Genomic DNA, 26706 nt, shown 5'->3' on the forward strand with positions numbered 1-26706 from the left:
TTACTTATTTAGTTTTAAAACAAGTTTAACATACACTTTAATTAATACCAGCACTTGATTTTTCTTCAACAACCCAAGAACGGAATAGTGTAAGGTTTTACTGTACTAGTTTAAGAAATCCATTCTGGCGGCACCTGGGTGGCTCAGTCGGTTGAGCATCCGACTTTCGGTTTTGTCTCAGGTCATGATCTCACGGTCGTGGGACCGAGTCCTGCGTAGGGCTCCATGCTGATGGTGCAGAGCCTGCTTGGGATTCTCCCTCTCCTCTCTCTCTCTCAAAATAAGTAAATAAAGCATTAAAAAAAGAAAAGAAAGAAATCTATTCTGGAACAAAAAAATCCATTCTGTATAGAAACATTTATATTAATTCTCCCAGAGTTTTATACCTTATAATCCAATCATTTTGGCCCATTAAGACTTTTTCAATTTTGTATAATATCCTGGAAAACACCATTTTGTGATACGTATCAACAAAACTCAATGCCACTTTCTCCAATAATAAAAACATGCTTTTTAAAACTGTTACTTTTCAAATTATGTGAAACTAAAGAAAACCGGTTGCTGGTTTTCAAATCCTCTGGTCTGGAGAAAAACAGTCTGTGCTTTACCACCCGCTGCCACGCCTTACAGAGATAGGGCCTGTAGTCCGCTTCGGCCGAGGAAGGCCCTTCGGTCCAGGCGGAGGCTTTCTGCATTAGGCTTTGTGTGGTTGCAAAAACAACTAAGCGATACTCGTGTGCAAGTTTCTCTAAGAATTGAGAACACTTCTTCAGAGCGGACTCCTGGGAGTTAGTGCTCTCCCCTCCGTTGGCGCGGTCTATCCAGTAAAAGGCGGACAGGCTATCCAAGATCAGAAGGCAGAGGGAAGGGTGGCCACAGACGGTGCTTTCTAGGGAGTGCAGGGTGAGGAGCAGGTGCGTGCTGCTGCCACAGCTGACCACAAAGAGCCTCCCGAGGCACCGCTTCACCGCGTCTTCAGACCCGCCGGACCCGCCGGACAGTCTGCGCTCCAGAATCGTAACAAGCCGGAGCATGTCAAAGCGATAATCTGTATCAACAAACAAGACTTCTACTTCCAGCCCGCCTTCCGATTTTGGAAGCACACACCGCGCTGTCAAGTGATAAAGCATTTCTGTTTTTCCGCTTCCCTCTGGACCATGAAACTCAAGAATGTCACCTGTGTAAAATTTAAAAACGCCAGTCAAAAAAAAGGCAGCAGCACAAAAGGCTACAAGATGAAAATCTGCACCAATGTTTAAAAAGACGTTTACCGGAATGTGGAAGAAAATCTAAATCCACGTGCCCAAATGGATCCATATGAGCAAACACACATCAGTAAGGAAATTAATCATTACATTTCGCCTCTGAGAAAGCAGCTGGCTATTAATTAGCATCAAGGAAACGTGAAAACCAGAAAGACAAGGCTGACAGGCGCCGAAGGAGACCTCCTGGGCACGGGTCCCCATTCACGCGCCCTGGAATTGGTGACACCACGGAGTGAAGGATAAAGTGCCACAGACCGAGGGTCTTTCAAAAATCTATTGTTCACTACGGCACACGCCATTTCCAGTAGCTGATTACCCAATATCTGTGGGCTCCTCCCCTTTAAGCATAAAACCTCGGTTTACGGGGCGGAGAAAGGCAGCATGCCCAATTTAGAAACGACTTTTCTCAGCATCGCCGGCAAAGGGGTCAGCAGGTATCGCGGTTGTGGCCGCTGAGACCCGAGTAGATTTCTGTTGGGTTCCTAAGTTCCGCTTGGCTCGTGCAGGTGCCTGCCACCTCTGCCCTGCTGCTCCCTCCGCTGGAGGCGAGGCAGTGAGGGTGACGGGGGTACCCCGAGCTAGGCAGGCAGGAGGACAGGAGGTGCCCGAGGCCCTGAGGACAATACGGAGCCCACGCCAGCTACGCCGGGCCTGCCTCCATACCACTTGTGATGCGAGGACACGGAGTCGCCATCAGGTCACGTGCAGCTGGAACAGTCCAGCCGTCACGGGAGAACAGTTCCCGCGTGCGGTTCTGCATGTGGAGCTAGAAGGGTCCACGGCCCTCAGGCCTAAGTAGCCTCCCTCAACTGAAAACGCCCCTCCACATTCCCCAATGCCATCAGTTATTCTTTGCTACATGAATTTCTTGAAACAGTATCCGCCGGCATGACCTCTGCACTGTAAATTATTTTCCTAGCATTCTGAATTGAGTAAACTACTCTGGACTTTAAAGACTCCAAATCTTTTTCTACGTAGGTTCCAATAACTCTCTTTCAGTGAGGAAATTAAACACTCAGGGAAACGGTCCTGCCCTCCAGAGCTTTTCGAAATCCACTCTGAACAATGGCCTTCCAATTCTGGCTAGTTTGTTTCCGTGTAATTTACGGTTGAACCACATAACTGGAAACACTGTGTTAAAAATGTAGATTCCTGGGGGCATCTGGGTGGCTCAGTCAGTTAAGCGTCCAACTTGGGCTTCCCTCATGATCTTGCGGTTTGTGAGTTTCAGCCCCGCATCGGGCTCTGTGCTGATGGCTCAGAGCCTGGAGCCTGCTTTGGATTCTGTGTCTCCCTCTCTCTCTGCCCCTCCCCTGCTCATGCTCTGTCTCTTTCTGTCAAAAATAAATAAACATTAAAAAAAAAAAGCTTAAAGTGTAGTCAGAGGTGCCTGGGTGGCTCAATCTTTAAGCAGAACCTGGAGCCTGCTTTGGATTCTGGTTGTCCCTCGCTCTCTGCCCCTCACCCACTCATGCTCTATCTCTGTCTCTTACAGATGAATAAACATTAAAAAAATAAATAAATAAAATAAAAAGAAGATTCTTAAGCCCCAAGCAAACTACACAGTCTAAGAATCTGGTTACTTTATTTCCTATTATTACTACCAACTATTGTAAATTGGAACATTCACAAAAAGTGTGTAAAAAAATCTAGCATGTTACCAGTATACCATATTTAAGGTAGCATAAAACTTCAGCCAGTTTGTACTATAAACTTACATGCAACTTGCAATTCAAAATTTAAATTAAAAAGATTCCCCCTCACCCATCCACCTTGCCAAGATTCCAGACTCAAGGAACACAACTATTTTCACAATAACAATCGTTCACCAATGCTCTTGCTGAATGTTAACACAGTGACTAAAATCCTATTCAATACTGTCTCCTACTATATGACTTAGGAGCTAAGCTGAAATCCTGCCCTTACTCCCAAATAAAGCTTTTTACTGCCCTACATTACAGACAGAGAACAGACTACAGCCACTAGATGAAACATTAACACAGAATAGATATCAACGGTAGTGAAGGAACGTCGAGAACACAGTTAAGCAAGATTAACCCGAAACGGCTTGTAGGATACAACGAACCACAGAGAAACACGGTGGGGAAACCAAGCACCAGACTGCGCTGAACCTTCCCTTGTCCTTTCCCCAGAAGAGAAGGCAGAAGAGGCCGCCCGACAGCCACCAACCTTTCTGCCGCACTTCACAGATAAAAAGGGATAATTCGTGATATTTCGTTTGATCCTAACAGCAATTCTGTGAGGTAAGAAAGCAAACTTTATAACCCTCCATCACCACGATTATCATGCTATCTTAAGTTTTGACTATTTACGTCACCGTATTTCCTGTACGCTACTTTAAGGTTGGGACTTGTCTATTCTATCTCCGGCACAAAACACAGTACCTTTTGAATGCACTTCATCAGATTACTTTCTTTTGGAGAACTTCTTGAGAGACACCTAAAAAATGAAAATCGAAGTCCCGATCTGGTGAGGGTTAAAGGCCCAAATGTCAACCGTGGAAGATGGCATTTGGAAAGGAAGCGAGTCTGGTAGGGAGACGCTGCTCACCAGAACCCGGCAGGTGTAAAGGCCCAGGCCCAAGGCTCGACACAAGAGACGAACACAGGAGACAAGCAAGAACAGGAACAGAGCGTCCAGTGCTAGTCCAGCCTCCTGCCGACTGTCCCTGGCCCAGGCACGGCTGCCACTCAGCCTCCTTCACTTATTCAGAAGGCAAGAGCAAGGCTAAGGTAGCGATTTACAGGTTCTTCTCAGAGACAGGCCTGGAAGCACCCACACAAGCAAAGCAGGGTTTTTAATTCACGCAATCACATAAATATCCTAACAGAATTCAGCTTTCAAAATGCTACGTTCACTAGGTGTCACAAAATAAAAAGGTCTTACAACCACTAGGATTTAAGATTTAAGACAGTAATAAGAGGCTGACATAACAATCTGAGTAAGCCACAGAGACACAGAGAACAAAAAGCTCTCTCTCCTTGTAGATGAGAGTGAACCAAAAGAAAAGAGGCCAAAACCCAATTACTGGGATACATCCACGGTTAGAGGAGTTGGCATGAAGACATATAAAACAGAAAGTTAATAGAAAAATTAGGAGGAAAATGACACAGAGCACAAAAGGTTTCAAGAAAACCAAACAGTACTAAATCCTAGTAAATGCAGCACAAAAGTTCTAAAAGTAAAAAAATGGCAGAGGGGAGTTCAGGAACAGGTCACTGAACTGGTCCTGGACAATTACCTGACAGCAGTAAAGGTGTAGTTTGCAAAAGCACGTTTAATATAAACATTACATTATAAACCAAACTTCAAAACCAGACAGTTGCAAGACAGATAGAAGGGTGCTCCAGGAGTGCAGCAAGGACAAGGAATCAGGCTGCAGGAAGGCAGGGACATGCGAGGAATTAGGGGAAAAATACGACAGTTTACATTCATTTAAAAAGTAAAAATATTTGGGGCACCTGGGTGGCTCAGTCGGTGAAGCGTCCGACTTCAGCACAGGTCGTGATCTCACAATCTGTGGGTTCGAGCCCCAGGTCAGGCTCTGTGCTGACAGCTCAGAGCCTGGAGCCCGCTTTGGATTCTGTGTCTCCCTCTCTCTCTCTGCCCCTTCCCTGCTCACGCTGTGTCTCTCAAAAATGAATAAACATTAAAAAAAAATTTTTTTTCTTTAAAAAGTAAAAATATTCAGTAGCAGTTTCATGAGACCGGAGAGTCAAATGAAAACAACGGAAGTTAAGAGAGAAAGGCAACATATTCCGAAGCAAAAGGGAAGAGACCCCGGGGCACTCAGTCAGTTAAGCATCCCTGACTTTGGCTCAGGTCTGATCTCACTGTTTGTGAGCTCGAGCCCTCCGTCAGGCTCAGAGCCTGGAGTCTGCTTCAGACTCTGTGTCTCCCTCTCTCTACCCCTCCCCTACTCACACTGTGTGTGTCTCTCTCTCTCTCTCTCAAAAATAAATAAACATTTTTTAAAAATTTTTTTAAAAGGTGGGGGAAAGAGACCCCACAGGGGATAGGAATACAGGACACTGGCAGAGGGTAACTGTGAACTGTCTCTGCGTAGTTCTGGAATTCTCAGAATAGAAAACCTTGCCAAATATTTTCTTGGACAGCAGCTGGTGCTCAGAAACCTCTTTCAGCAGAACTCAAAGGAGTAAGTCTTTGAGGACACTGACTTACACGGTTTAACAAGGTTTGCTAAATGCACACATTACTAGGAAATACAAGACGTGGAATACGGACTCCTTAGATCCTTGGTTCGGCATGACTGAAAAGAGACAAAGCTTAAGGCGAAATCCTTGCTTAGGAGATTATTAACAGGTATATAAAAACACTCTTCTCCTTTTACAGATTAATAGCAAAGCAAATAAAAAGGTCATTTATAACAACTAAGGAAATAAAACTTGCAAAGTTGCAAATTACACATAAATATTATCATTAAGGCTGTAGCTTCCCTACAAATATATTTAATGATCAACTGATGTCAATTTCCCTGGTTTTATAAACATTTACTGTCTAATCACATCAAAAATAATATTCAAGCATTATCTTTCTTTTAACAATGCCAAACTTTTTTTTAATATTCATTTTTATTTTTGAGAGGGAAAGACGGAGAGATGGAGAGGGAGGGAGGGAGGGAGGGAGGGAAAGAGAGCACACAAGTGGCGGAGAGGCAAAGAGAGAGGAGGACAGAGGATCCAAAGTGGGCTCTGTACTGACAGCAGAGAGCCCAACGTGGGGTTTGAACTCATAAACCATGAGATCATGACCTGAGCCGAAGTAAGATTCTTAACCAACTGCGCCACGCAGGCACCCCTCATCATCCCCAGGTGCTCCCCAAAATTATGTTCTACACAGGGGACATAGCCCTTTTAGCTATATTTGAAGTCACTATCTCAAATATTCCTGAGAGCTGTTACGAAAGAAATCATAACCTTGTCCACTCCAAGTATTGGGAATGACAACTTACAGTAAAAAACCCAAAAACCAAAAGCCCCCAAAACACATACACACACCAAAAAACATCTCTACCGTTTGGCACTTGACAAATTAAATGAAATCAGAAAATCTGGATGGTTTGGCCTTGATAGTTGCTCTCACAAATAGAACGCTGTAAAGGATCTCGGCAACAGATTGTGGGAGTGAGTTGATGAATCTAAAGATCCTTCAAAATAAGGATAAAAAAGAAAAGCCAAAGAAATACATCGTCTTGGTACCAATCTACTAATTGTATAACAAATATGTTGAATTTGCAGATTATAATCATTACAGTACTGAAGAGGTAATGAGTTGGTATATAGTACTAAGTTACTACAAAAAAACATTTAAAAATGTTTCCAACAGCATTGGAGATTTCTATAATCCCTAAATCTCTTACTGCTTCGACTTGAGCTTCCCTGTACAGTTTCTGATAAACTGCTGTTATTGATAAATAACCCTTATGATACCAGGCCTGAGTGTGCCAATGCTCCAGTGAGTGTTCATCTAACTAGTTTACAGCTATCACATCCATGGCGGTTTTCAGTAAGCTCTTCTCTCAGTGACTGAACATGATAGTGTTTCTAAAGTTTCTACAAACCTAGGGGCGCCTGCGTGGCTCAACTGGTTGAGCATCTGACTCTTAGTTGCAGCTCAGGTCACGATTCCAGGGTCATGGGATCGAGCCCCACATCGGGCTCTGCACCGGGTGTGGAGCCTGCTTAAGATTCTACCCTCTGCCCTTCTCCCCTGCTCACGCTCTCTAAAATAAAACAAAAATTTTTTTAATTGAAAAATAGAAAAAAAAAAGTTTCTACAAATGTAATATTCAAATGCGTAAGTGGTGCTGAGAACCCATGTTTTAATGTCAATTTCGTAAGGTCCAACTTAATAACATCTTTCCTGATAGAAGAGAAAGTCCCATTTTCTAACATGTTTGATCAAAATTTGTCTTTTATTATTGATAGTTTAGAAAATTGTTTGCTAACAGATCTGTTCTACAAGGAACAGTAAAGGGAGCCTTCTAGTCTGAAGGAAAGGACAGTAGACAACTTGAATCCAAATGGATTAATTCAAAACACAGGTCAGTGCACCTACATAGGTAAGTATGAAAGACTGTATAAATGTTTCAGAATTGTAACTTATTTTCTCTTATCTAAGAAACAATTACATTAAGTAATAAATTTACTTATTTATTTGTTATAATGCATTTTAATTTCTTTGCTGTAATGGTTTTTTAATTTATTGCAATAAGTAATAATTTTATTTTAATTAAATAACTTTAGATGTGTTTATGGACATACAATGCATAAATATGTAATTTGTAACAGCACAAAGGAAGGGGAGGAAATGGAGCTATACATCAAAGTATTTATAAAATACTGAAATTAAGGTGGTATTAATTTAAATTAGATTATTTTAAATTAAGATATTAAGGATTAATGGTAATCCTCAGAGCAGCCATTAGGAAAATAACTCAAAAAAATAAAAGTAATGACTGGGAATAACAATGGTATGCTAGAAAATACTTTTTTTATTTTTAATTTTTTTAATGTTTATTTATTTTTGAGAGAGAGAGAGAGAGAGAGAGAGAGACAGAGGGCGAGCAGGGGAGGGGCAGAAAAAGAAGGAGACACAGAATCCGAAGCAGGGTCCAGGCTCCGAGCTGTCAGCACAGAACGGGACGCGGGGCTTGAACTCACAAACCGTGAGAGCATGACCTGAGCTGAAGTTGGACGCTTAACTGACTGAGCCACCCAGGTGCCCCTAGAAAATATTTAACACAAAAGAAGACAGTAAAGGTGGAAGAGAAGCAAAAAAGACACACTTTACCAAGTCACAAATAGACAATGAAAGGATAGAAAAAGATATACCATATAAACAGTTAACTAGTAGCTAATGTGGCTATACTATTATCAGACAAAACACACTAATAATTGTTATTAGAGACAAGCAGCATTTTTGTTTTCCATTGTGTTAAAAGACAGCATAAAACTTACCCTCTTAACCATTTTTTTAACGTTTATTTTTTACAGAGAGAGAGAGAGAGAGAGAGAGAGAGAGAGAGAGATCGAGATCGAGTGGGGTAAGGACAGAGAGAGAGGGAGACACAGAATCTGAAGTAGGTTCCAGGCTCTGAGCTGTCCACACAGAGCCTGATGCTGGGCTCGAACCCACAAACCATGAGATCATGACCTGAACCAAAGTCAGATGCTTAACCGACTGAGTCATCCAGGCGACCGGAGCATCTCAACAGTTTTTAAGTGTTTCACATTGCTGTGAAACATCTCCAGAGGGGCGCCTGGGTGGCTCAGTCGGTTAAGCGTCCGGCTTCGGCTCAGGTCATGATCTCACGGTTCATGGGTTCGAGCCCCGCGTCAGGCTCTGTGCTGACAGCTCAGAGCCTGGAGCCTGTTTCAGATTCTGTGTCTCCTTCTCTCTGTGACCCTCCCCCGTTCATGCTCTGTCTCTCTCTGTCTCAAAAATAAATAAACATTAAAAAAAAAAAAAAAAAAACTTTAAAAAAAAAGAAACATCTCCAGAACTTTTCCATGGTGCAAAACTGAAACTACGTACCCATTAAACAACTCCCCTTTTCCTCCTTCCTCCCCAGCCCCCGGTAACTACCATTCTACTTTTTGTTTCTATGGATTTGCCTGCTTTAGATACCTCATAGACGTGAAGTCACGCAGCGTTTTTCTTTTTGCGATTGGTTTATTTGACTTAGCACGTCCTCCTGGTTTCTCCATGCAGTAGCATGTGCCAGGATGTCCCTCCTTTTTCAGGCTGAATAATATTCTATGATTTGCACAGACTACATCGTGCTTCTCCGTTCACTGTCGGTGAGCACCTGGGTCTCTTCTACCTCTTAGCCACTGGGAACGGCATTGCTATGAACACAGGTGTGCAAATATCTTCGCCGCTCGGCTTTCAATTCTCTTGGAGGTATACCCACAAGTGGAACTGGTGGATCGTACGGCAGTTCTATTTTTGATCTTTTGAGCAAACTCCATACCGTTTGCCACAGTGGTTGCACCATTTTACAATTTCATCAATGGTGCACAAGGGTTCTAATTTCTCCACATCCTCAACAACACTTATTTATTTATTTACTTACTTACTTATTTACTTATTTATTTTTTACAGTAGCCACCCTAACGGGTGTGAGGTGACAAAGAACATTTTATAATGATAAATGAATCAATCCATCAATAGGGTATAATAACAAACATACAAGTGCCCAAGAGTACATGAAGCCCCCAAATATATGAAGCAACACTGAGAAATAAAGGCAGAAATAAACAGGTCAACAGTAATAGTTGGACACGTCAATACACACTTTCAATAATGGACAGAAAATTAGGCAGAAGATCAGCAAGGAAACAGAAGACTTAAACAGCACTAAAAACCAACCAGCACTCCACAACATCGTGAAAACAATCCAACTACAGCAGAGTATACACAAGTGCACATCTAACATTCTTCAAGATAAACCGAATTTCTTCTGCAGTAAAACAAATCTCAAATCAATTAAAAAACTGAATCACAGAAGCGTGTTCTCCGATCAGAAAAGAATGAAAACAGAAATAAGTAACAAAAAAGCTGTAAATCTTCTTGACCTTGGATTAACCAATGACCTCCTAGCTATGGTACCAAAAGCATGAGCAAGAAAAGATAAAATAAATAAACTGGACTTCACCAAAATTAATAACTTTGTGCTTCAATGGACACCATCAAGATCAACTTTTTATATAAGTCAATAATAAAAACACAACCCATTGTTTTAATGGGCAAAAGATATGACATTTCTCCAAATTACACATACAAACTGCCAATTAGCACATGCAAAGAGGCTTAATGTCACTAGCTGTCAGGGAATGTAAATCAAAACCACAATGAGATATCATTTCATACTCACTAGCAAGGTTATAACTAAAAACACAGAGAATAATAACCTTTGTTTGCAGGATGTGGGAAAACTGGAACTATTCTAAACTTCACCACCGGTGGCAAGGAAAACGTGCAGCTGCTTTGGGAGACAGCCTGGCAGTTCCACAAAAAGTTGCCACGTGAACCTAACAATCCTTCCGGTAGGTATTATCCATGAGAACTGAAAACATATATCCACAGAAAAACCTGTACACAAATAATCACAGAAGCATTATGCATAACAGCAAAAAGCAGAAACAACCCAAATGTCCATCGGCTGATGAACAGATACACAAAATGTGGCATACCCCATACAACAGGATATTACTCAACAGTAAACAGTACTGACACATGCCACACTATGACACAACCTGGAAAGATGATGCCAAGTGACAGAGCCATTCACAAAAGGACACATACTGTATAATTCCATTATATGAAATATACAGAAAGGGCTAACCTAGAGTCCAAAAGTAGTCCAAAAATGTTGCCTAGGGCTGAGGGACATGGGAGGAGGTGGGCAGTGACTGCTCAATAGGCATGGGTTTCTTTCTGGGGTGATGAAAATAATCTAAAATCAAGTGTGGTCACAGGTACATAATTGAATACTAGAATACAACAAATCATTAAGTTCTACACTTAAACAGGTGAATTATAGCTCTACAAAGCTCGTACATTAAAAGAGAAAAACGACCCAAGCACAGAACCTTTTTTCTAAGTGTCCCTAGTGTAGACGTGCTGTGGGAAGAGTGGGTACGTCTTTTCCCTCCTGTAGAAATATCACCAGACATTGGGGTACCTAAGGACTTTCCTGTGATTCTCAAAGTTCTAAAGAATTAAAAAATACAATAATAACAAAACTCCCACAAATAATGTGTGCCAGGATAAGAGAGCTCAATACTGATTCTCAAGATTTACCAAAGATGAGTCAAACTCCATCTCTGACACAGGTAACAAAGACTTGAAAGTGTTCTGTCGTGACCTAATTCTCACTTTTTAATTTTATGGTTTAATCCATATAGCCACTTGCTAGGGGTATGTACACACAAATGAATATATGTGGGGAAAATACACGTTTTAGAAGACAATTTATGCCACTATTTTGGCTTGAGATTGTTTTTACCATGGATAGACGAATCTTCATCAGCAAATAGATACGGTTCTATTTCTTTCAAGGAACTTCTACCTTCAAGTCGGGCAAGGAGCTTGCAAAAGAAAAAAAAGAGAAAGAAAACTCATTATCTAAAAATATAAAATCCTAGAAATCTACATTATATAATTTTCCAAAAGTCTATTAAAAAACTCACTTAATTTTGAGGATTTAAAGGAAATTATGAAATAGCAAATACAGGGGCGCCTGGGTGGCTCAGTCGGTTAAGTGGCCGACTTTGGCTCAGGTCATGATCTCGCGGTCCGTGAGTTCGAGCCCTGCGTCGGGCTCTGTGCTGACAGCTCAGAGCCTGGAGCCTGTTTCGGATTCTGTGTCTCCCTCTCTCTGACCCTTCCTCCCGTTCATGCTCTGTCTCTCTCTGTCTCAAAAATAAATAAACGTTAAAAAATAAAATAAAAAAAAATAGCAAATACAATTTAGGAGAAAAATTGTGTTCATTTACTCAGAAAATAATTCATTTTTTAACTTTATTTATTTATTTTGGGAAAGAGAGAGAGAGCGAGCGTGCGTGCACAAGTAGGGGGCGGGGGTGGTGCGTGCATGCACAAGTAAGGGAGAGACAGGGGAGACAGAAAATCCCAAGGAGGCTCAGGACTCCATCCCAGGAACCGTGAGATCATGACTTGGGCCGAAATCAAGAGCTGGACACTTAACCGACTGGGCCACCCAGGTGCTCCGAAAACACTTCATTTTTTATGTACCAAATATCGGATGGTATAAAACGAGGCCCTGTCTTCGAAGGAGCCGCCAGTATAGTTTGGGATATAGGACCAACTGCTAACTGCCAAGTATTTACCTTTCTTATGTGTCATAATTTCCTTTCTCAGTAAACTTACCACACGTGTTAGACAGATACCAGCTTTTAATGTGTCTGCCCAAGATACTGCCAATTCCTCGTCTAGTGGAGGAGGGGGCAAAGGCGAAAGTGACAAAAAACACACTTGAGGAGCTCCCGCCTGAATTCATTAGGTGAAGAGAGCTCGGGCAGGTACCGAGCGCAAGTGCATCAGCCAGGGCGATAAGGAACACTCTGCTTGTAGGTGAACTGTCACAGATGTGGGACCGCTACAGCTTGTAGCTGGTAACGTGAAACAGACAGGAGATTAATAAAGTCCTAAAGGAGCAAACGTCAGATCACAGAAGGCCGCAGATGCCATGTGTAGGAGCCTGTTCTCTGGTTTTGAGACAAGAGCAAGGGATTTTAAGCTGCGAAGTGAGAAGCATTCTAGAACAGTTGGGACTTCAGAACCAGACCTGTTAGCCCCTTTCTCTGGGCCGGGGCCTTCTCATCAGGAAAGGGGTAACAGCTATCTCCCAGCCAAGGTTGTTGAGGAGTCAGGGTGTTAAAAAAAAAAAAAAAAAGTGCTTGGCATAGAGGAAGCACCGTGTGGGTCCTGGCTATCATCATCTGCACTTCAAACAGATTATCCTGGTGGCTGCAAGGGATGGATTTGAGAGTAAAACCAGCTCTGGAGAAGGCTGGAGTCTGTGACACTAATCTGGAGGAGGTGTGCCCACACCAAGTAGATAGGAAGACGGCAAGCAGAACTGTGACTGGGTTAAATGCCAAAGAGGGAAATGTAATCAAAGTGGATTCTCAAGTTTCTAAGGAATCAGCACAGATTTGACAAATCTTCCATACAACAAAAGACGAAAAAGAGCATATCACAAATGGGAACAAAAGCATTCACTCTTCACCAAGCAAAGGGTTCTCTGTGTTAATTTAGCAACCACTTCCTGAGTTTCTCTTACATACCCTGCACCATAGCAGGTAAGATGCAGACTGCAGGGATGGAGAAGACAGCCTGGCCACAGAGACTTTGCTGTCCAACCACTCACAGGAAAAACCCTCAAAACAAGCAACACTAGTTTGACATAAGAATGCCTTCGATGAGGTGGCAAAAAGTGTTAGTTCCATTAAATCATGACCCCTGGGTACTTTAAAAATTATTGTGATGACAGGGGCGGCACACGAGCAGTAAAGAACTTAACCTTGACCAAAGAGAGGTCTGGCCTTTGCCCTTGGCTCCTGGGAGGTCATCCCTAAGCCTCTAGGAATATCCTTCCAGATAGAAGCGTCTTTACCTCGGGCCTTATGCCCCATCAGATAGTCTCAAAGTGTGACTTAGGGTGGGGCTTTCGGTCAACTTGACCTCTGGTATCAGAGGGGCTGGGGAGTGAGGTCAGCTGCTCGCCTGCATCTAGGGAGAGAGCCCCAGACCGTCACACATGTTGCTGGGAGGACTAGGCACTGGCCGCAACCGGAGGGCGTGCATCAGGAATTCCCCTAGACTTTGATCCGTGACATCTCCCTGGGCTGCTTTCAAATCTGCACCCTTTCCCTGCAGTAATCCATAACCATGAAGGTAACAGCTCTCAGTGAGTTCTGAGTCCTTCCGGCGAGCTGCTACACCTAAAGGTGGTCTTGGGGAACCCCAAACCTGCAAGTCGTGTCAGGGCGGGCGCAGTCTCAGGGGCCCGAGACTTTGCGGTCTGTGTCTGCAGCAAAGGCCCAGCTTCACACACAGATAAAGGACTTCTGCTCCAAACTGAAATACAATCGTTTTTTTCTCTAGAAAAATCACTTACTTGTGTGGATTATTTGAGTTGGATGCTTTTTTCATAGACTACCCTTGTATTTGAAAGGAAGAAAAGACAAACTATGATTATACAGACTTCGGTACTTGGCAGACATTAGAAAGGAAGCCAGTCGCCTTAAGAAAGCTGACAGTATTTGTTGCCAATGATAAAATTTAAATTTTGGAAAACTTAGCCACCACCATGACCGTTGACAGCTGGCTTCCCAACACTTATGGTCCTTTTTGGTGAAGTCACCAGCGTTTCAATGTGGTTTTTCAAACCATCATTCAACACATCAGTCCTTGAAAGGTCTGTGTAATCCACTGAAGCGGTTATTTCCAAATGACCAGGGCATGATGCCAAATCGTTTCTGGGTAAAAGATTGACTCCGAGTATAAGGCCAATCAATGGTTTAATATGTGAAGAATTCCCTAATACGCATTTTATATTCTATGTTGCAGTGAACTTTTAGGAAACTACTACTGGTCAAGTCTGGTACTTTTTGCATCAAAGAAAATCCATAATTATCTGGAAAGACCTTCAAATACTCCTCCTTTTCCCAACTATGAACCTGTGAGAGGCCAGTCATCATGTACTTTAACCGAACACACAGTAATAGACTGGATGCAGAAGAGATGAAAATCCGTTTAACTTCCATTAAGCCAGACATTAAAGAGATTTACAGACACATAAAATACCGTCACTCCTCACCACATTTCAGGCTCCTTGCTGACAGCAGAGACAGACTCAGGACTTGAACTCATGAACCGTGAGATCATGACCTAGGTGGAAGTCAGACACGTTAACTGACGGAGCGACCCAGGCACCCCAATCCTCGGTGATCTTTAAATGTGCAATGCACTCCTAAAACCAAAAAGTACGAGAACCACTGAGTTAGAAAACTGAGAGTCCTGCCTGAAGAGTAAGACCGAAATGGGGCAACTGGGTGGCTCAGTGGGTTAAGCATCTGACTTCGGCTCAGATCACGATCTCGCAGCTCTTGAGTTGGAGCCCTGCATAAGGCTCTGTGCTGACAGCTCAGAGCCTGGAACCTGCTTGGGATTCTGTGTCTCCCTCTGTCTCTCTGTCCCTGCCCTGCTCACACTTTCTCTCAAGAATAAACATAAAAAAAAAAAAAAAAAATAGAATAAGAGAAACTTTCATGGACAATATGGAACACATAAAACAACTGTATGTATGCAAATGACTAACCTGCTCATCAGAACGATGAACTTAGCAAGTTATGCAGAGAATATTTACTTATTATCATTGCTTGAAATATTTCAGAGTTGTCCCCTCTTACAAGAGTTCCTTGTAAGAAAGTCTCCAAGAAAGCTTTACATTGGCATGACTCATGGACAAAGACGGTATCACCCCTCTCACCAAATCGGCTACATTAGCCACTTTGCATCTGACTTCCACTCTTATTAAAAAATCAAACTCATTTTTTCGGGGCGCCTGGGTGGCTCAGTCGGTTAAGTGGCCGACTCCAGCTCAGGTCATGATCTCACCGGTTTGTGAGTTCAAGCCCCGCCTCGGGCTCTTTGCTGCTCAATCGGGAGCGCGGAGCCTGCTTCTGATTCTGTGTCTCCCTTTCTCTCTGCCCCTTCCCCATGGGCGCGCACTCTCTCTCTCAAAAATAAATAGACGTTAAAAAATTTTTAAAAATCAAATTCATTTTCAAAGATGAAAACTTTCCACTATCGAAAATATTCAAAATAATGCTTTACAATGCCAAAGCAGAGTATAGGGAGATTACCTCTCAGAACTTGGAAATAGATTTACCCTTATAAATACAATACAAATACAAATAATATTAACAATTTATAGAAGCTATTTTATGGGACGAGACATCATCCAAACCTAGGCAGGAAACACCCTACAAACTGACATAAATCCATTATAAAATCAACATTAACTATGTCCAGAGTTAAGGAGTTAGAAAGAAGCAAGGTACTCAGAAGGGCAAAAAAGAGTGTAAGTGTCCAGGGAACACAAGTAAGTTCTGCTAGAAATGACAGTTCAATCCTTTCAGGGAAGATTAACACACTGGGCAATCAGAGCGTGGTGATGGGAGCCATGAAGATAATTCAACTATTTCTCTTGATTCCCTCAGCAATCTTACTGAGGCCTAATTTCCTATTTGGGAAAGAATGCACGGTGGACACAACAATTTGAATCTATCTGGCAGTTTGACTAATATTGTTAATTGACAGATTTGACATTTGGTTTGTAAATCAATATACGCCAGGTTTTATTATCATAACAATAGTTAACCAATAATAGCTACTATCTGTGCTTACTGTGGTATCAGTAGTACATAATTTATATACATTATCTCTTTTGTTACATTAACTCTGTTTGTTATCATTCTATTTTTCAGATGAGAAAACTGGTATTTGCCAGAGCCAAGATTTAAGAGTCTTTTTGGCTCCCAAAGCCTGGAATTGTGTGCTACAGCGCCTCAGAGTCAGTATCGCGGAGTCTAATAAAATCTGAGTACAGAGATGAAATACTTTTCGGACCTACTAGGCAGATCAAACCAGTCGGAGACCCCGTCTAGGCAATCACCTGGCCTCTTTAAGCCATCTCTGTCCCTACTCCCTCCGACGCTAACAAGGAGCCCTAAATGCTTTCAACGGCAGCATTATTACCACAACAAGTGTCGAGCCTTCTAGGGGCACAGTACTCAATTGTACCCATTGGTAAACATCTCAGCCAAGTCAAGTGTGTCCCAGGAACTGAGTAAGGTGCTGGGGACACATAGCCGTAGCAGACACAGTTCCTGTCTTCAAAGAACTTAATAGGAGACAGTCAAAAGGTTACAAAAGTGCCATAAAGTACTGTAGGTGCTACAAGAGAAATGCAGGGGGCCGCGAAGGTGTTTGAACCAGACTGACCAGCCATCTTGGAGAAATCACCCTGAGGACCAGTCAGCGACCTGGAACCTCCCGGAGCACAGCACCCTCCCAACATTCTTTCCTTTTGTTTAACCACACCCTTAAGTACACCCTTGGGGCATAACTTCCTCCATCTGCCCTGGAGATCTAGAACACATACATTAAACATTCTCCTCTTGGGTGGTCCCTCAGCAGGACTCCCAACCTCTAGGGCTAGAAAAGCAAGTCTTAAGGGAGGTGACTTTGCCGGAGATTCACTCCTCTTGTGCCTGAGAAGGGCGTCGTCAGTAAGTCCCCTAAACAAGCCATTTCACAACAAGCTGGACTTGTCAGCCTTTTTCTTCAGTCTTCTGGCCAGTTTTCTTGTGTGGGAGGCAACTTTAATGTTGAATGAGAGATTTATTTATAGTTCTCTTAAATGCAAAATGTACATTGATACAGAAAGGTTTTGGTTTTTTTTTTGTCTTTCTGCATGGAATGTCCTTGCCCTATTCTCCCAATTAAATTTCTAAAGCCTAGACTACTGAACAGGCAAAAATAATACACATTCTTCAAGGCTGCTTCCTTCTATGAAGCATTACCAGCCTGTCTCCCTCATCTGGATATAAAAGCTCAAGAGGAAAAGAATCTATTTTGGCTGACCACGTAGTCCAAATGCTTTATGTTTGGCAGAAACTCAGTAGTTGCCTATTAAATTAAAGGTGAAAAAGGTATAGGTAGGCAGGCTTGGGAAGGACGGAGTGTAAATAACCTCAAACTATTTTCTTTTAATTGTTTCATGTTTATTTTTAAAGACACAGAGAGAACACGAGAGCACATGCTGGAAGGCCGGAGAGAGAGAGGGAGAGAGAATCCTAAGCCCAGTGAAGCCCTACGTGGGGCTTCTGAGATCATGACCTGAGCCAAAGAAATCTAGAGTCAGATGCTTAACTGACTGAGACACCCAAGGCGCCCCGTAAGCCTCATAAACTATTTCCATTTTTGTATTAGGACTGTCTATAAACTTCTACCAAAGTCCATGAGTATTCTATGCCTACCATCAAAGCTCTTCATACTAACCAAAGTCCGTTTCAGACACACTCATCAGAACCTAGAATCTTCAATACCTGATAAGCAGAATACCTACCATATAGATGTTTTTATTTTATTTCTTTAAAGTTTTTATTTATTTTAGAGAGAAAGAGAGCGAGAGAGCGAGCAGGGAGGGGCAGAGAGGGAGGGACAGTGAGAGAATCCCAAGCAGGCTCTGCACTGTCAGCGCAGGGCCCAATGCGGGGCTCAAACTCACGAGCCGTGAGATCATGATCTGAGCTGAAACTAAGAGCTGGATGCTTAACCAATTGAGTCACCCAGGTGCCCCCCATACAGATGTATTTAAAGAGCAGAAAGAATTGGGGTGCCTGGGTGCCTCAGTTGGCTGAGGGGGTTTGGCTCCTTCAGGTCATGACCTCACGGTTCCCGACTTCGAGCCCAGCATCAGGCTCTGTGCTAACAGCTCAGAGCCTGGAACCTGCTTCGAATTCTGTCTCCCTCTCTGACTGTTCCTTGCTTGCACTCTTATCTCTCTCTTTAAAATAAACAAACATTAAAAAAATAATAAAGAGCTGAAAGAACAACTTAAGATCAAAGTAACCAGAAATGAATGAGATTAAGGTAAATCCATACATGTGAGAAGCATTTGGATAAAGGCTCATTTCCCCTGACCTTTTGTAATTAAATGTCTGCAGTAGGGTTTGAAACCAGTTAAGTATAAAAGGCTACCTAAAGGGCGCCTGGGTGGCCCAGTCAGTTAAGCGTCCTTGGCAGGTCATGACCTCACAGTTCCTGGATTCGAGCCCTGCGCTGACAGCTCGGAGCCTGGAGCCTGGAGCCTGCTTCAGATTCTGTCTCCCTCTCTCTCTGCCCCTCCCCAACTCATGTTCTGTCTCTCTCTCTCTCTAAAAATGAATAAACATCAGAAAAATTAAAAAAAAAAAAAAAGGCTACCTAAAGAAGTAATCATTCTAAACCAAATATTCCCACCCCTGCTCCATAACAGGCCTAGACTTCTACCTAAAAACTGAATACAATTCTTAGTTTTACTACTTACACGTAGAGGAAATTCAGGCAAAAATGTTTATAACATAGCGAAAGTAAGAGAGGAGTTGGAATAAGGAAGCAACGGAAAGCAGCAGCGTGAACATGCACGTAATGGATGCAAAACTGGGCCATTACGCCATCCCACAAATTAGAGGGCCAATTTCTTTTCCCGGGTGAAACGAGACTCCGTCGCCACTTTGAAAATTCAACGGTCCTTCAGGGCAGAGTACGAGGCCTGGCTCTTTAATCAAGCTTTTGTCTAAATTATACGGCAAAGACAACTGCTGAATAATTTACTATATTGTTAAGTCCCATCATTTCTAAGTATATTCCATGAAGAGCTGGTGCTGTTCTAATTGATATTTTTTAAAAGCAATTATCCTATAAGAAAAGGAAAAATAAAGTCAAGCAAAATTTCCTATATATACGCCTGAGAATTTAAGCTTTTTTTTTTTTCTTTTTAAATATATATTTTTTTAATGTTTCTTTTGGGGCGGAGCAGAGAGTGCGGGGACAGAGGATCCGAAAGGGGCTCTATGCTGACAGCTCAAACTCATGAACCACAAGATCATGACCTGAGCCAGAGTCAAACGCTTAACCGACTGAGCCACCCAAGCGCCCTCTTTTTTCTTCCTAAGTTTTTAATTCCAGTTAGTTAACACACAGCATTATACTAGTTTCAGGTGTACAATATAGTAATTCAACACTTCTACACATCACCCTGTGCTCACCAGGACAAGTGCACTCCCCGATCCCCCCATCACCTGTGTCACCCACCTCCCCCCCCCCACCTCCTCTCTGGTAACCGGAAATTTGTTGTCTGCAGTTAAGAGTCTGTTTCTTGGTTTGTCTCTCGTTTTCCTTTGCTCATTTGTTTTGTTTCTTAAATTGCACATGTGAGTGAAATCACACAGTATTTCTTTCTCTTATTTAGCTTCGCGTTGTACTCTCAAGCTCCATCCATGTTGTTGCAAATGGCAAGATTTCATTCTTTATGGCTGAATAACATGCCATTGTGTGCACACACACATTCTTTATCCGCTCGTCAGTCAGCGCACACCTGGGCTGCTTCGGTCTTGGGTATCGTAAACAATGCTGCTGTAAACATAGGGGTGCGTGTATCTCTTTGAATTAGCGTTCTTGTATTCTTTGGGAAAATACCCAGTAGTGCTACTGCTAGATCATAAGGTAGTTATAGTTTTAAGTTTTTGAGGAACCTCCACACTGTTTCCCACAGTTCGCATTCCCCATCCACAGTGCACGAGGGTCCCCCTTTCTCCACACCCTCGCCAGGCCCCTTTATTTCCTGTGTTGTTGACTTTAGCCATTCTGACAGTTGTGTAAGCAGCATTAACCTCTAGCTGATTTGTAAGAACTAAATTTTAAATTTATGACATTCCACAAATTAGTAATTCCATTAAGTGCATTCTTCAGACCTCATCAGGAAGTTATGCCAAACTGCTTCAAATTGTCATTTAGATAAAAAAAGCAAATATATGCAAGGTCCCAGAAAGAAAACAGAATCAAAATTATGGGAGCTTAATGTTGGCAGAATACTATCCTCACCTTGCATGTGAGGAACTCTGCCGGAGAAACGCTTCTGGCATATTCTCCCACCTCCTCGTTCTCTTCCCCAAGGAAGGAGAGATTTCCTAATGGGTTATTTTAAGAGCAGGTACTAGAAAGGCACGGATCATCTCCTTCATCCCTCCCGACAGTTTGTCGATTGGGAGTACCCATTCTGCTGTGTTCCTATACTTCAGTCTAAAAGGAGAGAGCACTCAGAAATGAGCATTTGCCAAAACAGTTGGCCTGATAACCTTCAGTGGTACACTGGGAGACAGAAGCCTGATCGGTGGGCTAAAGAGTGAATGGGAGATAAGGAAGTACAGACACAGAGCACAAACTCTTTGCTGTGCTGAGGGGGCTGGGGTGGGATGGGGCTGGCTGGGGCTGGCTGGGGCTGGCTGGGGCTGGCTGGGGCTGGCTGGGGCTGGCTGGGGGATGAACATCTAGGGAGGTTTTCTGCTTTGTTGTTAACGTTTTATGTTAGGATGCTGATGGAAATGATTGGTGGAGAAGAAGATTAAAAATCCAGAAGACAGAAAAACCACCACAAGAGTGGGAACCTCTTGGGGCGCCTGGGTGGCTCAGTCGGTTAAGCGTCTGACTTCGGCTCAGGTCACGATCTCACAGTCTGTGAGTTCGAGCCCCGCGTCGGGCTCTGGGCTGATGACTCAGAGCCTGGAGCCTGCTTCCGATTCTGTGTCTCCCTCTCTCTCTGCCCCTCCCCCATTCATGCTCTCTCTCTGTCTCAAAAATAAATAAAAACGTTAAAAAAAAAAAAAAATTTTAAAAAGAGTGGGAACCTCTGCAGCAGTGAGGTCCCTGAGGAGGAATGGGATGGAAGGAATCTGTAACCTAAGTGCAGAAGTTGCACTTTCTTAGAAGCAGAAATATTTTTTATTTTAAGGAGGGAATTCAGAGAAATAGTACACAGATTATCAAGACAGACTTCATGAATAAGCAGCGATTGCTACATTAATAACTGATAAATAGACTTCAGAATGAAGAAAATTATTAGAGATAGAGGTAAATTGCAGGATGAATCGAAGGCTTGATCGCCCAGGAAGACATATGATCCTAAATGTGTACATGTCTACCAGAATCTCAAAATACACGAAACAAAACTAATGCAGATGAAAAGAGAAACTGACAAACCCACAATTACAGTTGGGGCTTCAACAGTCCCCTCTCAGCAACTGACAAACTTAGAAAATCAGCACGGATAGATCTGAACAATACAAGATCTAACTCACATAAATAGAACGTTCCACCCAACAATAGCAGAACATACATTTTTTTTCCAAGGGCTCATGGAACAGTCACCAAGACAGAACTTTTTTTAAAAGAACTGAAATCATACAGAGTGTGTTCGCTGATGATGGAAGGAAACTAGAATCAGTAACGAAAAGACAACAGGAAAGAATAAGGGAGCTCCTGTGAAATTTTTTTTCTCAATGACACATGAAGAAGCAAAGCAGAAAGAGGGGAGAGGGAAGAGGAGAAAGATAGGAAATTTATCCACCGAAGCAACAATTGCTGAGTGCCTACTCTGGGCTAAATATTGTTTCAAACACTGGGACTAAAGGAGTAAACTCAACAGACAACAAAGTCTGTTCTCATGACCCTTAAATCAATATAAAATGTCAGGTGTGTAAGTCAGGGGCGCCTGGGTGGCTCAGTCGGTTGACCCTTGATTGAGTCGGTTGAGACTCTTGATTCCGGCTCAGGTCATGACCTCAAGGTTGCTCGCTCACAAATGCGCACTCTTTCTCTCCAAAACAAACAAACAAACAAACAAACAAACAAACAAACAAACAAAAAAAACCCCAACCATTAAAAAAAAAAGAATAAACAGGGTAAAAGAATAAAGACTAACAGTAGGCAAGGTAAAAAATGAATTATTCTCTTTTACATTGTAGTCAAATGCTTTGTCCTTAAATCAAGGGTTCAGTGGGGCGCCTGGTTGGCTCATTCAGAAGAGCATGCAACTGTTGATCTCAGGTGCTTGAATATGAGCCCCACATTAGGTGCAGAGATTACTTAAATAAAACTGAACAAAAAATAAATCAAGGGTTCATTATAAGTTTTCCATTCACACCATCTGGCCCACTATTAATTCCATCTCTAGAATCTGTTAAAATATTTTTTGCAACTTTATTTTCTTGGAAGACCCTGTATGAAACGTCTTTTCCCTACTACTCACAAAATGTGGGGATGGCTGGCTATTTTTTAAAGTTGTAATTGTAGTGAATTAAAATTTTAAAGTATGGGACACCCGGTGGCTCAGTCAGTCAGTCGGTGGCTCAGTCCGACTCGATTTTGGCTCAGGTCATGATTTCACAGTTTGAGATCGAGCCCCACGTTGGGCTCCGTGCTGACAACGTGGAGCCTGCCTGGGATTCTCATTCTCTCTCTCTCTCTCTCTCTCTCTCTCTCTCTCTCTCTCTCTCCTTCCTGGCTCGTGTGCGCGCTCTCTCAAAGTAAATCAATAAACATCTTAAACAAAAAAATAAATGAATGAATAAATAAATAAAATTTTAAAGTAGTGCTTCAGTTTCTTGGGATGGCTTATGACTTCAGAGATCTTCCTCAACACAACGCCTGTGAGTAGAATCCATAAAGTACCACAGACTGAAGTGCAAAGGGAGAAAACAGTGCTCAAATAAATTAAGCACTGGCCAGAGTGCCTAAAAACGCTTAAAGGAAAAGAGGCTCACTTGGCTGGTGTTGTGAACAAAAAGGAAAAAGAATCAAGTAGCACCTGCTGCCTAGCTCCCGACTCTCCCCTCTACCCCTTCCTACTCCACAAAGTAACAGGTGCCAGGCAACCTGGCTCACGACCTCCATACAGACATGGCAGGGCTCCCATTTTTTGGATACTAGGCTTGTTCTCATGGCAAAAGTCATCTGAGTTCAACCCTGGTTTCAAGTGATCATTTAAAAATAAGTAAGGTTTGGGGGCACCTGGGTGGCTCGGTCAGTTAAGCGTCTGACTCTTGATTGTGGTTCAGGTCATGATCTCAGTTCCTGAGATGGAACCCCATTTCGGGCTCTGTGCTGGCAGCACGGCGTCTGCTCGGGAGTCTCTCTCTTCCTGCCCCTCCTCTGCTCAGGCTTGCCGTCTCTCTCTCTCTCTCTCTCTCTCTCTCAAATAGATAACATTTTTAAAAAATAGGCTGTAACAGTAGTGGTTCTTATGCAAGCAGCGGCTCCACTCTTACGCAGCGGGGATCAGCAAAGTAGGGCCCAGCAGGCCAACCCGAAAGTTTACAAGTAAGTTTTATTGGAACACAGCCAAGCAAATTTGTGTACGTCTCCATGGAAACCTTCACGTTAGAACTGCAGGGCAGAGTAGTTGCGACAGCGAACCCCCACTGGCCTGCAAAGCCTAAATACTATGGGGCCCTTCACCTGAGGGTACTGCTTCTCCCCCTAACCTGTGATCCACCTGTCTCCGTCTCAGGGCTTCCTTTCCAACCCTGTTCTCCCGCAGCAGCGATACAACTACACGCCGCTACCCGCAGTCCCCCCAAATGAGCCGTGCGCTTGCTTAACTTAACGCACTACCCACGTCACAGCTACTCTCTGCTTTGAATGCCACCCCCTCTTGCCAAACCAACTTCACATGGTTCATAAAACCCCAGTCATCTCCTCCTCCTGGACTGGTCTTCCGCGATGCCTGCCCTTCTATTAGCACGCTTTACTGCACATACTGAGATTGGTGTTTTTTGGTTTTTTTTTTTTAAGTCGGCCTCTCTCGCTAGTTCAACGGCACAAGTGGTTTCTTTTGTTTCTTACTCGGATGCCCTGACCAGCGGTTGACACACAGTAAGCACCTGATACTTCTCGGTGCAATTCCTGAGGCCATTCTTGCAGGGCATCAAATGGCTGGCGCGGGTGCGGAGGTACTCAGGCTGGAACTGCAAAACGGGGCAGCGAGGGATGGAAGCCAGAGGCAGAGACGCAGAGACTAGGGGGCGAGGTGAAGCAACCTCCAGAAAAAGCCGCCTGTCCTAGAGAAACGTCCGTAACTGCTCCAGGCGGCCAGCCCTCCTAGCCTCCCCCGCCCGGCTCGCCACCTCCAAGCGCGGCGAACGTGCGACAGGTGCGGACCGTCAAGCTGCCGGGCGGAGACCACGCATTCACACCTATCCGTGCACGCGGGGCGGCGGTGTCCTCCTCCGGGTCCGCTCGCGGGACTCCCAGGCCCTGGGGCCCGGCTCCAAGGGCAAGGGTGGGCGGGGGCGGCCCCAGGGCCGGAGTCTAGGGCGGCTCTCCCTCCCCGCCACCCCCACCCCGGGCCAGGACGCCCGCGCCGCCTCCCTCGCCCGCCCGCGGCCCTGGTTCACGGCTCTCTCGTTTCCCATCCCGGTGCCTCTCACCTGCGTCCCAGACTCAGCCCTGTGGAAGTCGCTACACATCGCCCCGAAAGCTCTGCGCACCCGACACTCAACTTTCGCGCCACCAGCGCCATTTACCGCGAGTCCCTGCGGCCCCGCAGCCAGTCAGACGCGCTGACCCGCTGACCCGGGCGCGGGCATGCGCACTGCACCCGCCCTCCCCCGGGAAGGCGGTGGGCATGCGCAGTAAGGCTTACGGGCGTCCCCCGCTCAGGTGGTATCTGACCGCGTCTCCTAGGAGACCGGGAGGCGGCTGGCGGTTTTCTCATCAACTTCAGTTCCTCTTTAGTAGGTAAAACTGGCAGCATGTTCTTTCTCTTTCTTTTATTTCTTTCTTTCTCTCTCTTTCTTTCTTTCTTTCTTTCTTTCTTTCTTTCTTTCTTTCTCTCTCTCTCCTTTCTCTCCTTTCTTTCTTTCCTTTTTTCTTTCTCTTTACCTATTTTACTTTCTCTCTCTCTCTTTCCCATAAACAAAGCAGTTACTGAGCAGGCAGGGCTTTTTGTCCATTTGTGGGTTAAAAGCCTCTGGCTGGCTGTACATGTGATTCATGGTTAATTCTGAAAAAAAAGTACACTAACTTTGAGAGAATCTTTGTAATTAAATAATTATAATAATAGTAATTACAGTTAACAGTTAACAATGCTTAGTATGTGTCCTAAGTGTTTTATATTTAATAATTAGTTAAATCCACAGAGTCCAGTGAGGTCGTTACTATTATTCCCGTGTATTACAGATGAGGAAACTGAGGCACAATTTTGGCCCACATTACTTTGGTGAACAGATTGTACTGAGTCAACAAATTAATGAGAACTAGGAAAGGAAGAGCATGAATGCAAACTGTTCTTCAAAGAAACTTGGTTGTGGGGCACCTGGGTGGCTCAGGTGGTTAAACGTTTGACTTCCGTTCAGGTCATGATCTCCTAGTCCATGAGTTCGAGCCCTAGTCGGGTTCTGTGCTGACAGCTCAGAGCCTAGAGCCTGGAGCCCGCTTTGGATTCTGGGTCTCCCTCTCTCTCCGCCCCTCCCCTGCTTGCACTCTGTCTCTCAAAAATAAAATAAAAACATTAAAAATTTTTTTTTTTAAATAAATAAGACTGGGGCACCTGGGTGGCTCAGTCGACTGGGCGTCCGACTTCGGCTCAGTCCATGATCTCACGGTCTGTGAGTTCGAGCCCTGCATCAGGCTCTGTGCTGACAACTCGGAGCCTGGAGCCTGCTTCGGATTCTCTCTCTCTCTCTCTCTCTCTCTCTCTCTGCCCCTCCCCTGTTTATGCTCTGTTTCTGTCTCTATCTCAAAAATAAATAAAATTTTTAAAAAATAATAAATAAAAAACTTGGTTGTGAAGGAAGGAGATACATAGTAACAAGAAGAAATCGAGGAAGAGTCGTTAAGAAGGCAAAGCCTGGGGCACATTTAAATGCTGACAGGAAATGGGGTGTCTGCGTGGCTCAGTTGGTTAAGTGCCAGACTCTAGACTCCAGCTCAGGTCATTATCCCAGGGTGGTGGGATTGACCCCCACATCAGGCTCTGTGCTAAGCAAGGAGCCTGCTTGGGATTCTCTCCTTCTCTCTCTCTCTCTCTGCCCCTCTTCCACTCTCTCTCTAAAATAAAAATTAAAAATAAAAAAAAAATGTATGTGATAGGAAAGAGCTGTAGAAACATACTGCTTAAAGACGCCATCGGAGAAAGAATGCTCTTTCGCTGTGAGCAGAGACTAGGCTCAAAAATGGGTGCAGATGCAAGTATATTCTGGGGTAGGAAGCTCAAAGAGGTTGAGGAAGGTCAAGGCTGAGGGGTTTTGTTTTTCTCGGA

General features: G+C 43.7%; 1 protein-coding gene across 1 annotated transcript; it reads right to left on the reverse strand.

Annotated features, from left to right (window-relative positions):
• Positions 1 to 280: 280 nt before the first annotated feature.
• On the reverse strand, positions 281 to 24956 carry XRCC2 (X-ray repair cross complementing 2). The gene is made up of 3 exons (XM_042976020.1): positions 24875 to 24956; positions 11320 to 11401; positions 281 to 1177 (listed from the first exon to the last, which is right to left on the reverse strand). The coding sequence occupies exons 1-3, from the start codon at positions 24911 to 24913 to the stop codon at positions 468 to 470; spliced, it is 831 nt and encodes a 276-aa protein (XP_042831954.1). The 5' UTR covers positions 24914 to 24956; the 3' UTR covers positions 281 to 467.
• Positions 24957 to 26706: the final 1750 nt, after the last annotated feature.

This window comes from Panthera tigris, chromosome A2 (assembly GCF_018350195.1).
Source record: "Panthera tigris isolate Pti1 chromosome A2, P.tigris_Pti1_mat1.1, whole genome shotgun sequence".
NCBI lineage: Eukaryota > Metazoa > Chordata > Mammalia > Carnivora > Felidae > Panthera > Panthera tigris.

Excerpts from the sequence above, each read along its gene's own strand:
- XRCC2 (XM_042976020.1), bottom strand. The coding sequence starts at position 24,913 with ATGTGTAGCGACTTCCACAGGGCTGAGTCTGGGACGCAG. Across the intron at positions 11,402-24,874 it reads GGGCTGAGTCTGGGACGCAG|CTCCTTGCCCGACTTGAAGG; the intron begins GTGAGAGGCACC and ends TTCTTTTGCAAG. Across the intron at positions 1,178-11,319 it reads TGAAGATTCGTCTATCCATG|GTGACATTCTTGAGTTTCAT; the intron begins GTAAAAACAATC and ends AATTTTACACAG.